This window comes from Uranotaenia lowii, chromosome 2, assembly GCF_029784155.1.
Source record: "Uranotaenia lowii strain MFRU-FL chromosome 2, ASM2978415v1, whole genome shotgun sequence".
NCBI lineage: Eukaryota > Metazoa > Arthropoda > Insecta > Diptera > Culicidae > Uranotaenia > Uranotaenia lowii.
The window spans coordinates 355361680-355376370 of NC_073692.1; the positions used below are offsets into that span (position 1 = coordinate 355361680).

The 14691-nt window shown below is 35.8% G+C and overlaps 1 protein-coding gene across 1 annotated transcript in view; it reads left to right on the plus strand.

The window, feature by feature from the left end:
- The window catches only part of LOC129750160 (uncharacterized), a 183309-nt gene that overhangs the window by 76639 nt on the left and 91979 nt on the right, over positions 1-14691 (plus strand). Inside the window, exons 2-3 of the mRNA XM_055745406.1 lie at positions 8354-10003; positions 10067-10432. Of these exons, the coding sequence (XP_055601381.1) occupies positions 8463-10003; positions 10067-10432 (1907 nt within the window). The 5' untranslated portion in view covers positions 8354-8462. The remainder of the gene's footprint in view (positions 1-8353; positions 10004-10066; positions 10433-14691) is intronic.

A 14691-nucleotide genomic window follows, 5' to 3' on the forward strand; every position in this document is an offset into this window, starting at 1 on the left:
TGACAGATAAAATCAATATTAATGTATCAGATTTTATATGTAAGTGGCAGATTAGACTAAAATCTGGCTTGTATTCTTTGGTATGACCAATCAATCATTAAATTTTTTTTTAATAAGATCGAGATCGGCATGGTACGTGGTAGGAAACAGTGTTTGTTATATAGTTATCAACTCGAAAATAACCCGAACACCATAGCACAAACCACCCCCCCCCCCCTCCGTCGCTCACACGATTCGCCAAATTTAATTCTTGTTTAGTACCAAATTTGTGATTTCCTTATGCACAGACACACACAGACTTTTTTTTAAAGTTGCCCAGATTTTTCATCCTCAACACCTGGCATCCCTGGGTCTCATGTCTCAGGTCTCATGTCTCAGGTCTCATGTCTCATGTCTCAGGTTTCAGGTCTCAGGTCTCATATGAGACATATGTCTCATGTCTCAGGTCCATGTCTCAAGTCTCATGTCTCAGGTCTCATGTCTCCGGTCTCATGTATCAGGTCTCATGTCTCATGTCTCATGTCTCAGGTTTCTGGTCTCAGGTCTCATGTCTCATGTCTCAGGTCTCATGTCTCAGGTCTCATGTCTCATGCCTCAGGTCTCATGTCTCATGTCGCAGGTCTCAAGTCTCAGGTCTCATGTCTCATGTCTCGTGTCTCAGATCTCGAGTCTCATATTTCAGGTCTCAAATCTCAGGTCTCAAGTCTCAGGTCTCAGGTCACAGATCTCATGTATCACGTTCTTAGTCTCAGAGCTGAGATTTTCCCAACTACAAAAAGATTCTAAGTTTTTTCCTTTGAAAAAGTCTTGGAATATTTTCTCTGAAAAACCGCGTTAATTCGAAAATCCGCGTAAAAAAACCGCGTTAATTCGAAAATCTGCGTAAAAAAAGCCGCCTAAAAAAACCGTGTAAAAAAAACCGCGTAAAAAAAACCTCAGTGAATATTGTCAGTAGTTTTCAGATTTGATATGAGCAGATGAAATCTTCTACTCTTAGATATGTTTTTTTAAAATAAGTTCCAAATTTTTGTGTGGACTCTGTTAAAGTTAAAAAAAAACATTTTAAGCTTTGATTTTCTAAAAATAACATGTTATTGTAAAGTATCGATGTTCCTTATTTGGCACTAATTATTCCTAATTATGGACATACTGTACACGGCAAAAGAAAGTACGCACTTACTAACAAAATTTTCAAGTCACTGTTTGATTTTCCATATATCAATTTGAATATCTATTTGAAATATTTTGATGAATTGTAGTATTTTGATTACTCTAACAGCTGGTGAAATTTTTTTCCAAAAAATTTAAAACGTTTTTCACACTTAAGCATAGTTGTAGTCAAAGTCAGCTACGATTTTAAGCCTTTGGTTCTAATAAATTCTCCTGATTAATTTCAAATGAACTTTCAAGCAAATTTGTATGAGACACCCCTCCGATTCAAACATGGAAATAGTTATTCATTAGTATCAAATTTTTAACGTCAAAACATTTTTGGGTATCTAATTTTATCACATCGTTCAGTAGTTGTTCGAGTTATGTTATATAACACGTTGATTTTGTATGGGAGCCCCAGTTTTAAAAGCGATATGAGCCATTCAGTAAAATGAATTATCAAACCAAGTCAAAACTTGCATAAGTACTAAATGACATGAAAATATCAAGAAAACTGTATGAGTTCTGTCCTTTTCTTTATCAGTTTAGTATGTTTTTCAAATAAATAATGCATTACAGTACAAAGTCTTGTCATGTTAAAACTTGCATGTGTTTCTTATTTCATAAATATTTCATTGAAGTTGTCTGAGTTTCGTCGTGTTTTCTACTATTTTTTTATGGGAGTCCCCCATTTCAATATCGAGAGAGGCCATTCTTTTAAATAAACCTAATTTGATGTCCAATCATGCTTGAGAACCCATTTTCAAGAAAATTAATCGCATTGTTTCACAGTTTAAGTTCATTTTGTATGGGAATTTCCTTTAGCTGAAGACGAAGGGCCTCCAAACTGTTATACAAATAGTCCTTGTCCTAGATTTCGTAGGTAAATTTTCTGGTAAATCATATAAAAACTGTATCAATTCTCACGTTTTTTCTAAAAAATTTACATATGCATCAAACCCTTATAATTTAAATCAAGTTGAAAGTTATTCCTCTCAAAAACAGTTGAATTTATGATACCGCTTGTGATCATTTAGAATGTTTACAATTTTGTTCATGTGCCAAATAAACTCTCTGGAGCCACCGTTGTACCAACATAGTCAACGTTCGGCTAAAAAGTACAAGTTTTACTAAGGAGTCCTTCTTAGTCCATGAATTGTCATTTAGGAATTTTGACTAGAAATTTTGAAAACATTCATTCTGAAGTTTAATAATTGTCAAACTTTAATTTAGTTTGGTGGTTTTTTTTAAATTTTTTTTATTTCTGAATTCAATGCTTAAGCAAGATTTTTTAACAAATTTGTATGATCCATTTGACAGAGTCGCTACAAACATAAAAGTTCAAATTTACTCATCTAACCATTACTTGAAAATTCTGCAAAAATATTTTTTTTTTTGTTTCGATTATAGTCGTTTTACCATCTGTATGGCATTCGCGACTTTATCAACGTTGCAGTTGGCGGACAAATATTGAAAAACTTATACGGTACAACTGTGTTCGATATTTACTCTTGGGCTCGAACTCGCGGACATCGGCTCAGGAAGCAACAGACTGGCCAACTGAGCTATATCACAAGCCCGCAAAAATAATGAATGAGTTTTGAGCCAAACGAAGCATTTACGACCCCAGGGTTTGAGAATTACAAAAAAAAACTCCACAACGAATTAGTCAAATGATCCATAGTAATGCTAGCAAAAACTGTCCAAAGAATTTAGGAAACAAAAATGAAATTTTTTTTATTCAACTTCTTGTTCTCAAACTGATCATAACTTTTCAAATATTATTAAAAAATTATTCCTTTGGTTACTGTTTTTTAAGAACCTTTCTGAAAATTTGGAAATAATCGATTTTATTAAAGCTAACTATTTTTTTTTTTAATTTCTTTGTGTAAACTAAGTGATTCAGGATGAAAAATAAACGTTCTATAACATTGACAGAGATATGAAATCAGTACAATTGCCTTTATATCATTCGAAAAAGCTCAGGCAATATTCTCGCATTCATTTTGAAAAAAATGTAATTTTCTTAAGGGGGGGGGGGGGGTGTAGGGCCTAACACTTTCAAAAAATCGATTTTTTTATTTTTTTATTTTCTTATTTTAAAACATTTCAAGGATGTTGTGTCAAATTTTCAAGTCAATTGAAGCAAAACTGTCGAAGATATAGGCCTTTATCTCCTCCTATCTAATACTGCAAGAAAGCAAGAGCAGAAACTTCAAACGCGTTTTTCTCGAAAGCACATTTTTAAAGTCCGTGGACATCGTCATTTGAAAACTACTTATCCGATTCTTTTCATATTTGGAACATATTTTCTACATATGAAATACCAGACCCCAACGTTTTTCTTTTATGATTTTTTTTACTTTGGGGAGATTTAAGAGGTGAAAAATGGCGGATTTTTAAGTGAAAAATCATAGTTTTTACTTCAAACAGCCACAAAAATTTCATAAAAATATTTTTAAGTTAAATAAAAACGTTGGAGTCCAGAAAAACATCTATTAAAAATATTTTGCTCTGATTTTTTGACTTCAGATGATTCTGTGCTGAGATACAGTGTCCACCGCAAATCCTGTTTTCTTAAAGGTATCCTCGAAAATGCTCCGTCACCGTGAAAATGGTGTTTTTTTTATACCCGTTAGACCCTACCCCCCCCCCCCCCCCCCCCCCCTTAACTCCAAATCTATTAATATTAGAAAAATGCCAATATCATTACAATACGGGTGTCCATCCCGGGAATTTCCGATCGGAAATTTTCGGGAATCAAACAATGTTGGGAATTTCAAATCCTGGGAGATGTTTTTCAAATCCGGGAAATTTTTATTCAGTCTTGGTTTCTGGTATAGATTTTTTTTTTTCTTAAAAATTGTTGAAACATTGAATTTAAAAAAATGTTAGTGCAAAACCATAAGTTTAAAAACAATTCTAATAAAAAAAAACATTACGGGAAGAATTGGAATGCTCAATTTTGCAACACTCATTATTTAGAATAGAGGTTAGGTTTATATTTTCGACCGGGTATGATATATAGCAATTTTATTTTGGCTTTTTCGGTCTTGAATGTAGATCAAACAACGGAAATACTCGCGTTTCGACCAGTTTTTTTTTGGTCTTTTTCAAGGGAATTTGCTGTCTGTTGTTTTTGTCGATTTCGTTTTAACAGTGTGACCATAGTGATACGGATGAAAACTTTTTCGTTCCATCCGTTGAAATATACGAGCAGCAATCAATGGGCTACTAGCCGTTGGACTAAAACGAAATCAACAAAAACAACAGACAGCCAATTCCCCTGAAAAAGACCAACAAAACTGGTCGAAACGTCGGGTATTTCAAAACCCACCGTTGTTTGATCTACATTCAAGACCGAAAAAGCCAAAATAAAATTACTGTTAATTAGAACTTTTGTTTCGCGAACTTTGGATAGAAGCAAAATCATAAGCAAAGAAATGATAATATTTGAAACAAATGCAGTTATTTGAAAAAAAAAATGGATTTTACCTTAAGATAACCCTAGATCCAGTAAAATAAAAAAAATGTTAAAAAAAACTGAAAAATCTATCTCAATTTTATCAAATTCTTGCACCAAGAAGCAGTATGGTCTACAAATATGACATAATTTAAAAGGTTTTTAAAAAGGTATAACAATATATGGTGTACTTACTTAAATTTCTCGTTTTAATTAGCTTAGCTTAGCTTAGCTTGATTGACTACTCACATCCACCTTGAATCATTGAACTCGAAATGCTCCTTAATATATGTTTGAATAAAGAGTATTCTAGTATACTCTGCGCTTAATTTCTAAATTTGGTTTTAAAAACAAGTAAATACATTTCGGATTCTATGATCGCAGGCGTGGCTCAGTAGAACAAGTTCCACGTCGCCAATGGTTGCTACTCCGTGATTGACCGAGGCCATCAATTTTGTTCATAGGTCAAATGAACGGAACCTGGGATTGGCACGTTCACAATGCACAAAACTGATGCTCTCTCTTTAAACATCAATAACGGCGCCGGCCACGTCCTAGTAGTCAATAGATAGGTTAGGAAAAATGAGAAAGGGATAAAAGAACAACTTTGAGCCTAAGGACCGAGGTCACCTCTGCATCCTTGCAAAAAAATTTGGTTGGGAATGTTGGGGGGAAGGAAAAAAAAATAGGAAACACTTTTGACTAGTGTTATGTTTATAGCTTTTTCTCCTGAAATATAATTTACAGAGGTCGGCATTAAAACGCTATTCGCTAGTTAGTCCGCCACATTTTTGTTTATATATTTATTTTATAACTTTATTTTTAGAAAAATTACGGCTGAATAAACTCCATCACCTTGCAGGAAAGAACATTTCTCAGCATTCCGGCTTGAAAAAATGGCACCTAGTGAAGTTTGTTTATCCGTTATTTCAACACAAATCCCGTAATAAAATAAATTTGCCCTCAAGAAAGTAGCGGACTGAATAGCGATCAGCGATTTAACGCCAGACACAAGAAAAAACCACATATCAGCATTCTTCCTTGACTGATTTCTTGTGGTGGAGTTTGTCTATCTGTTAGTACAAACGTTTGGTCAAAAACCTAATTAAAACGATAATTATTTATCAAAAACGAAATAGACAAATTAGCGATGAGCGCTTTAATGCCGAACACTGATAATTTATGATTTATAAAAACATTTTAGCTAGATAAGAAACAACATTTTGAAAGGTGATTGTGACTGAAACACATTTGAAGTAAATCGTACAATCTTGATTTCCGCATTCTATCAGAAAAATTAAGATTAAACTTGTGTCCTATTTCTGATTAAATGATGATATAATTTATACTTTTGAACATTTGAAAAAGGAAAGATTGAAGAGAAATTTGGAATTTCTAAACATGTTGTTGAATAAATCAGTTCCTGGTTAAGTTTCGATACAAGAAAAAAAAACCGAAAAGGGAGAAGTTATAATTCCATACATGATAGAACTGATTGAATTTATAAATAGAATTGGTGAAATAATTGGTGGTTTGAAAAAAATCAGAATCATTCTATTAAAATAACGAAATGTTTTTTTGGAGACATTATAAATGTGGCACAAAAATTGTGAATAGTTCTCCACATTGAAAAAAATGTAGTATTAAAGCTTACAAGTTTTGATTAACTGATTGTATAAAAAAAAAAGAGAATACTTAGCTTTAACGTTGTCCTGATACCAAACATCAATAGATGATTCCGAGGTTCCATCCCTGATAAGTATGAGACGCCGACAGCAATAAGTCTGTGGACAGCATTCCAGGAAGAAAGGAAATGGATCCAGTTTCTAGTTTTGATTAGCTACTCCCTCTTGGAACACATCGCAAAGGTCCTAAAACTTCTTGATAGTTGATGGATTTCATAATAAACATGCACAATAAACTTGAAGAGGGAACTTGAAAATTTTTCCGCAGAACATAAAACTTCCGTCATCGACGGTCACAGCCTACCGAGTCCAAATCCTTACTTAAATTTCTCGTTTTAATTGTTCAAAAAGTATTTTGAATCTGCTAAACCGTTTAATCGGGAAATGTAAGTCCAGTTGTCTGTGGTGTATAACAAAAATATTCAAAGTTGAGCTTTCTACTTACATGCAATCTTCCTTTGAATCTGTTCTACTTACTATTGATCTGGTTGAGATGGATATAACACTTTGAAAGTTTTGAAAAATAAAAACGGATATAAAAATGATTTACACTATTGTGGTGTTGTTTTCCGCTTAGCCACTACTGATGATTGTTGCTTTTTTTGTGTTTGATGTGTCATTATGTGTATTGGTGTTTTTTTTTGTTTGTTTTTGATGGAGTAGAAAATGCCAGCATAGATGACACTGAGCCCTTCAGTATCATAGGTCGATTCACGCACTGCCTGGCCTCAATGTTTTTGACATTTCGCGATTCCTGATTTGATTTCTTATTTCCCAATTATACACGCTGGGGAAGCAAAGCAAACATTTGGGTCTTCATTCAATTTTCATTCACACGTTTTTAGCAATAGTTCTCAGCTCAATTTAGGGATAAAAAAATTTAAAAAAAATTAGTTGTTAAGAAATTAGATGTTTTTCGTATCAAATAATGAAAAAATAATCATTTTATTTGTTAATACAGCTGAAAACAGAAACATTGTAATAAATGAATTTAAACTTAAAAATTGAACTATCCACCGTTATTTATTGTTCCCGGGAACATTAAAATGACCGGGAAATGGGCACTCCAAACGCAATCCAATCAAACTTCTGCGAAATAAAAAAATATATTCTTTTAAAATTTTATTTTTTAAATTTAAGGATTGTTTCAACAAAGTATAAAAAATCGTCTCCGTAGACTGTGCACAATTAAGTCTGGCTACGACCTGAGTTTCAAAAATTGATAATTTAAAGCCACCATTTCGAACTCCGATTCATCATCAAACATTTATGAATAAATAATTCTCCAATTGCTGATTCTTAGACCTCAGACTGTTTTAGAAGCAACTAATTCAATTACACATTGACGACGTAGGCTTTCGAAATGGCATTAATTCGCAAAAAAAAAACAAACGGACGTGGATAAAAACCTATTCCATCCACAAGAAGTGGCAGCAGCGCCACTTCTCAATAATACACATGACTCGATGCATTTCAACTCCCGGTCTCGCCGGGTTGGACTAGAGTCTTTTCATGTTAGAACCAAGGTCAAGCCGGTTCCTTTTCCCTGAGCTCGAGGGAGGCATTTTTACAGGAAGTTTGAGGGAGTGGAAAGACAGAGACAGAAAAAAAATCTATTGAAGGAAAAGCCGCATAGCCCATTTCAAATGGACCATTGAGCTTTTGTGGTAGCCACTGCTCAGCTCAACTAAGAGTCCTATAGTTAGCTAGCGCATCCGGAAAAGCTGGAAATGCGATTAAATGTTTTGTTCTTTTGACTTACTCCTGGCAACAATCCACTCGGAAAGCGAAGGCGAAGGCTTGTGTGTGGGTGTTTCCAGTTTCTTGCCACAGTTCAATAGTGGAAACAGGGGAACATTATGTGGTAAATAAGTAATTACACTCTTTCAACGGTTGATTCGGTTTTCAACAAACCTTACCGAATGTGTGTTTTAGCTCGGTTCAATCAACGGGAACCTTCCCAGAGCAGTGTCTAATTTGAAACTTTGTTTGAAGAGTTTATAATGGAGAAAATAACTTATTCATGTTCTCCTTTTCCTTCATTCCTCGACAGGTTTCAACGAGCGCCCATCAGCAATGAATAACCAAACCTACCACCGGCTGGAAGTTTCCATCAAGACCTCCCTTTTCCTCCTTTCCCCGGAAACCTGTCATTCGAATCGATGGACCGCAGGCTCGTTAGCCGTGGAGGAACTTCCTACTGTCCGTACAGTACCGATTCGAGCTCTTCGACGCAGTCGTACGTAGTGCGGCCCTTCGACACCATCCGAGCGCTGCACGAAACAATCGTATCGCTTCGAACGGCACTCGAAGAAAGCCGACGCGAGAACGATCGGCTTCAACAGCAGATCAACGTTCGGGAAGTCGTTGACGAAGGAAAGTCGGCTCGAACGCAGCAAGAAAGAGCGGAACGAGTTTTGAACACCAGTGTAGATGAAGTAGAAGACGTTAAAGCGGATCGGAAATCGAAGCGGCCTAAAAGGCGAAAAGTTAAATTACCACCTGAAGAGCCGGACCAGTTGAAAGAGGAAGAGGAAAGTTCTCCAACAGAGCAATCTCCAGAACCCACGAAGTCGGAATCACCTCGTAAGAAACATTCCGCAAGGGATGCCTCAAGTAGTGGAGGTCATCAGAAAGTTTCTGTAGTTCCGGATATTCAGATCGTTTCACATCCCAGTAGTGGTCATTCCGCAATGGCTTCGCGTATTGACGTCAAAATCAAGGTCTCTTCCAACATCAACGTAGATGGGAGCAGTTCGGAGGCGGACAGCTCTGAAACCGCCAAGGAAGAGGAAGTCCCGCAGCAACAGGAGCAGAATTCTTCGGACACTCCCGACGATGAGGATAAAACAATCGGAGAAGAAGATGAGCAACAGGAATCGGACGAAAAAGTCACTGTAAAGGAAGAGTTCATCAAGGGAGATGCCTCCAACCTGAAGATCAACTTGACCAATGAAGAAAACCTTAGCGTGAGGAAGTCAACCGAAGGTATCAACATTCGACAGACGTCTTCGGAGAATCTACACGTAGACGTCGATCAGCAAAGCAACGCATCAAATTCGGAAGGAGACAATTCGGTTTTCACCGAAGATGTCACCACACCAGTTGAAGGTGATCAAGAAGGCGCTACGGGAACTACTGCACCGAAACCCGTGGTACGGTCAATCATGAAGAAGAGCGAATCGGAGAACCAGGAAGAAGTTGACGATATTGAGCTTATATTCTCGTCGGACGATCAAAAGGACATCCTCCAGGAGGATTTGGTCTCCATTTCGGACTTCGAACCGTGGCAGGAAGCTGGACAATCGGGAACACCGGTCCTAACCAACTTCAAGAACATCCCTTCGGATCAGGAGTCCTTGAGCAAGAAAAGCTCGCTAGAAACTTCCGAGTCCCGAAAGCAGAAAAGCCTAGAAAGCCAGGATTCGTTCGGTTCCGAAAACGTTAAAAAGAGTTTAGATTTCAGTGCAAAATCATCCAGCCTGGAGAAGGACTCCAGTCTAGAATACGGTGCAGGGGAAGTGAAACGGGATGATAGTTTCGATGTTGGAGCTACCAGTGGTTGTGGAGCGAGTGCTTTAGGAAAACGATGGACCAACTACAATGTGCTGATTGAAACGGACATCAGTAAATGTGGAATAGCTGAGGAAAACATTCTGGAGATGGGACGACGGAATACCTGCCCAAACCCACCGGCTTATAGGTAAGTGGCCCCTTAATTTCTTCCTTTCTTAATCATTTCCTAACTCTCTTGAAACGTAAAAAGACCAATCATTCACTCGATGTCCCGGTCTCCGGCGGCTGCCATCCCCAACCGAAGTCCGCTGGCGGTGAAGTTTTCGCGAAGTCCGCGAACCTACTCGCCCCACCAGTATCTGCCGCCGGGAAAAACTCTTTGGACGGTGACGTCTGCTTCGGAAGTTCCCGGTGGAGGTCAAGCGTGCGCTTCAACAGGAACTGCTGCCGATGAGGCCAAACGGTCCCGGGCAGCTCAGACCGATATTACGGCACTCTCGCAGCAGTGGCGATCGGAGACGCACCTCTCCGGGACGGATTTGGGGGCTGGGTTGTATACGTTGCCTTCGAAGTTTGTGCCACCATCTGTCGGTGGGATGAGGAAGTACACGTTGCGGTAAGTATTGAGGTGGATGAGAACGAACTGATGCTGAATCATTCATAGGCCATCAAAATACACACAAACCTAGTAAGCGATTGGTTCCTCTTCAAAAGTTTCTGAAGAATTGTTTGGTTTCTACTTACTGAAGCTTAAGCAACTTCATAACTGCAATAAAACTATAGTTATCTGTAATTATTTGAAATTGCTCATCGTGAGATTAAATCCCTTTTTATCGAAAAAATAATGTATTACCAAGACTACCGATATGCCTCCAAAGACCATCAATTTATCTGTGCATCAATGTTCAAGCACAATTGCGGATTTTTTTGAGTGTCAGACAATGTAGATGAAGAACAGTTCCATGTGAAGCAATTATGATCTTGTCTTGATCCGGAAGCTACTGTGGCTTACGAGCTTGTTGAAGTAGTAAACGATCAGCATGAAAAATTTTGCAGATATTCTCAACATTTCTTTGCCTTAATCTTGTGTTATAGTACACTTTACCCATAAAATATTCATCAATTAAGTGCAACATTGGCATTTTTCAAACACCTGTGCAAGGCATTCATAACCTCAAGTGCAGCACAGAAAATATTTAGTCTTTATCAGTTTTCTTCAGCTTGCTAGCCTGAATCCATGGGGACATTGAGTGAACCTATGCATCTATGTCCACATGAGGCCTCTGATAAAAATCCCACCCGGAACGGTGAAGAATCTTTTAATTTGAAATTGCACATACTCATCGACGAAAGCCAGTTTACAGTCCCTAGCTCATAGTGTTATCGAGCATTTTGGTCCTTCGAGCCGGATAAAATCGAAATATAAAAATACCTTTTTGATAAAGCTAAAGCTACTTTTAAGCGGAAGTTTAAAGTTTATTACCAGGCGGAGCCGCTACGGAATCTGGACCAGTCCTCACATTCGGCGACCGTGGCAGGAATTTCCTCTAAAGCTGCTTAAAGCGATCTGGACGAATCGGAATTCACGATAAAATCAGGTTCACGATAAAATAATTTATATCTTGCGACCTGAAAAATTAAATGTAGGTACTAATTACCCATTCTAAACAAGTTAGGTCATTTATTAATCTGATTTCAAATGATTTAGAAAACCATAGTGTAACGAATTCTACAATTTTTTTAGATTTCAAGCAAGTTGAGATAACAGCTTTTTTTATTTGGACGGATTTAAACTTCTAAAAGTCATTCATCTCTAAGAGTACAGCTTTGATTTCAGAGGCGAGTTGAGAAGACAGTCTGAACGCATTGACAAGGATTTCAAGCGAGTTGAGAGGACAGATTGTAAATCCAAAGTCGATTTGAGAGGACAACTTGAGCGTATTAATAAGAATATCAAGCGAGATGAGAGCACAGCTTTAAAAACTCAAAGGCGTGTTGAGAGCACTGCCTGAGTATGTCGATTAGAATGTCATGCTAGTTTAAAGGACTACATTGATTTGAATTCCAAGTGAATTGAGAGGACATTTGAAGAAAAAATATTCGAGAAGATAGCTAGACAGTGCCGAAACAAATTCAAACGAATTTATTTGAAAGATAATAAGAAGAAATCGTAAGGTGAATTGACAGAACAACTTGAATTTGTATAGTGATTTACCTTACCCACTTTAAGAAGTAAAATGGGGATTGAACCTAGGGTTGCCATCCGTCCCACAAAAACACATGTCCCGCTTTTTTTTGTTGAATGTCCCGCCGTCTCGCTTTTTCCTCAAAATGTCCAGCTTTTTTTCTTGGAAAACTTTTACAAAGTTAGTTTACCTACACTAGAAAAAATTAAATTTCATTCATTGATTCCACACAGAAAACCTTTCTAATACGTCCTCTTTCTCAAAATAAGCAACATTTTCCATAGTTTATATCAGACAATACTGAATAGCTCTAAAGTTACAGCAAAATTCTGAATCAGCTTGGCGTTCCTGGAGCACCTTGGAGCACGTTCAACCAAATGCAATGTAAATAACTTTGGTATGAAGAAAATATTTTCTAAGTTGCTTCCAAATGATTATGGATCTTAATTTTTCGACGGAATCTTAGTTAAATTGCCTTTTATCATGGGCGTAGGAACGGAAAGTGTTTTGGGGGTAAACCCACACCCCCCTTCCCCCCATGAAGGTTCAAAAGTTGTCAAGCAAAATATTCTTCTCTTAACTCAAAATTTGAAATTTATAATAAAATTTTGATGAACGACTAAACTGAATCGAAAGTAACAATCTCGACTCAGAGGTAAATCCAAATTCTCAAAATCTTTCCTAGATCCAAATTTTTACTACAGACTGTACTCGAAAAACGTTTGTAAAAGTTATTCACAAAATAAGTTGGTGAATGAATTTTGGGTACAGTCCTTAGTCTCCAATATCGAATTTTCAATAAAATTAGACTCACTAAGGTTGCTTGATTGCACAGATTTTGCCCGAACGTTTTTTTATTTATTTGCAAAATCAAAGCAAAATTTAAATTGCGTGATAACAATTTTAAATTTTGCGTCCAAAACATTTTTTTAATAAGTTTTAAACAAATAAACTGGCAGATGTGTTTCAATGAAAAAAAACTACTTTTTGAATTTTTTCTTCTTAATATTTAATTAAAGAATTCCCAAATTTGCCTGGATATTGCCCAGATTTTGGGTTGTAAACTTTGAAATCGATTGCCCTGATTTTTCAAGGTTTTTAGATAAAAAAGTACAGATTTGCCCTGCCCGGATAAGTGCGAAAAAATATCTGGTGATCTTAGGTTAGAATAATCATCGATGTTCTGGTTCCAATTTATTCATAAATCTAAATTTGTTACCTGTGACCGGATTGTGAGATCTGTATCCAGTTTATAATTATTGATTTTCAGTTTGGTTCATCATTGGAACAAATTCCTGATCCGAATCTTGGTTTTGAATTTAAAAGTAAAATAAGATTCATTTTACATGTTCGAAACTCATCATTCCTGAATATTTAAAAAATATTTAATACTACAAACCATTTTAAAAATTATGATTTGAAATTTTTACTTTTAATTGTTATACCAAACTGAAACTTTTGAAAGTTCCATAGTGGTGATCCAGAAATGAAATATCAGAGTTTCATCATTCGGAATTTTCAATTAGATTCACTAGTTGAATTACGAATAAATAATTGAAACACAAATTCATATAGAAAATCAAAGATTTAAAATTCAGATAATAGATTTCTGGCTAAAAATTCTGTCTGTTCTGATCATAATTACTGGGAATTTTTGTTTAGACTTTATATTCAGAAATTTATTTTATAGGATAGCAAAACTAAATTTATATTCAGGTCATAATGCAGAATTTAGATTCGAAATTAAAATTCAAAATTGCCCAAAAAAAAAAGGTGAAAACCACTGTTATAAAAAAGATCTTAACTCATTTTCAAAATTGCGATCCTTGAAAAATTATAGTTTAAATTTTTAACAGGATTTCAATACCTAACCTAAGGGTCCAGCGCCGATTCCAGCATTTCAATAATGATATAAATTATTAATGATAACTTATTGTTGAATAAATAACTTGTACTTCATCTTCGGGTTCAGGCAATATGCTTTATTTGTTTGTTGTTTAACAATATTTATATTGTAGTAGGCAGTTAAATTTTTTTATAACAAACTCTGAATGTATCGAGTTTTCAAAAGTTAAAAATTAATGTGATTTGAATCCTATACAAGTTTTATTATCAAATAAAGCCTTCAAGATCCGTCATTCATTTTTTAAGGTTTTAAAAGAACATAACACATTTAGGACTTATTTTCAAAAGTAATGATTTGATTTGAATAGCTATTAATGTAAAAGAACTTAAACCCGAATAATGCGGTACTCTTAGTATCACTTTTTAACTATTCTTTATGTATGCATTTTTTAAGCAAAAATGTTCTGAGCAAAATCAATCCGCGTTAAAAAAAAATTCTTGTTGTTCTTTCTATGAATAACTTTGGCTGGTGGTATACGTATAAGTTTGGCAATACAATCAAGCTTTTTTTAAAGAATTTTTAAAATGTCCCACTTTTTTCCATGAAATGTCCATGAAATTTTACCAAATGTACTCTTTTTTCTGGTGGAAGGAAAAAAACTGAAATTTTTTCATATAAATTAAATTATTTCTTCCACTACATGAAGATTGCATTCTTATAAATCCAAAAAATCCAAGTTTTTATGCATTCGTCGCACAACACTTCAGTTTTGCTTCTTTTGTTAAATGTTTCAAAGGATGGATTCCCAAGGAAGGAGTAACGAGTGCATTCACGATTTCAATC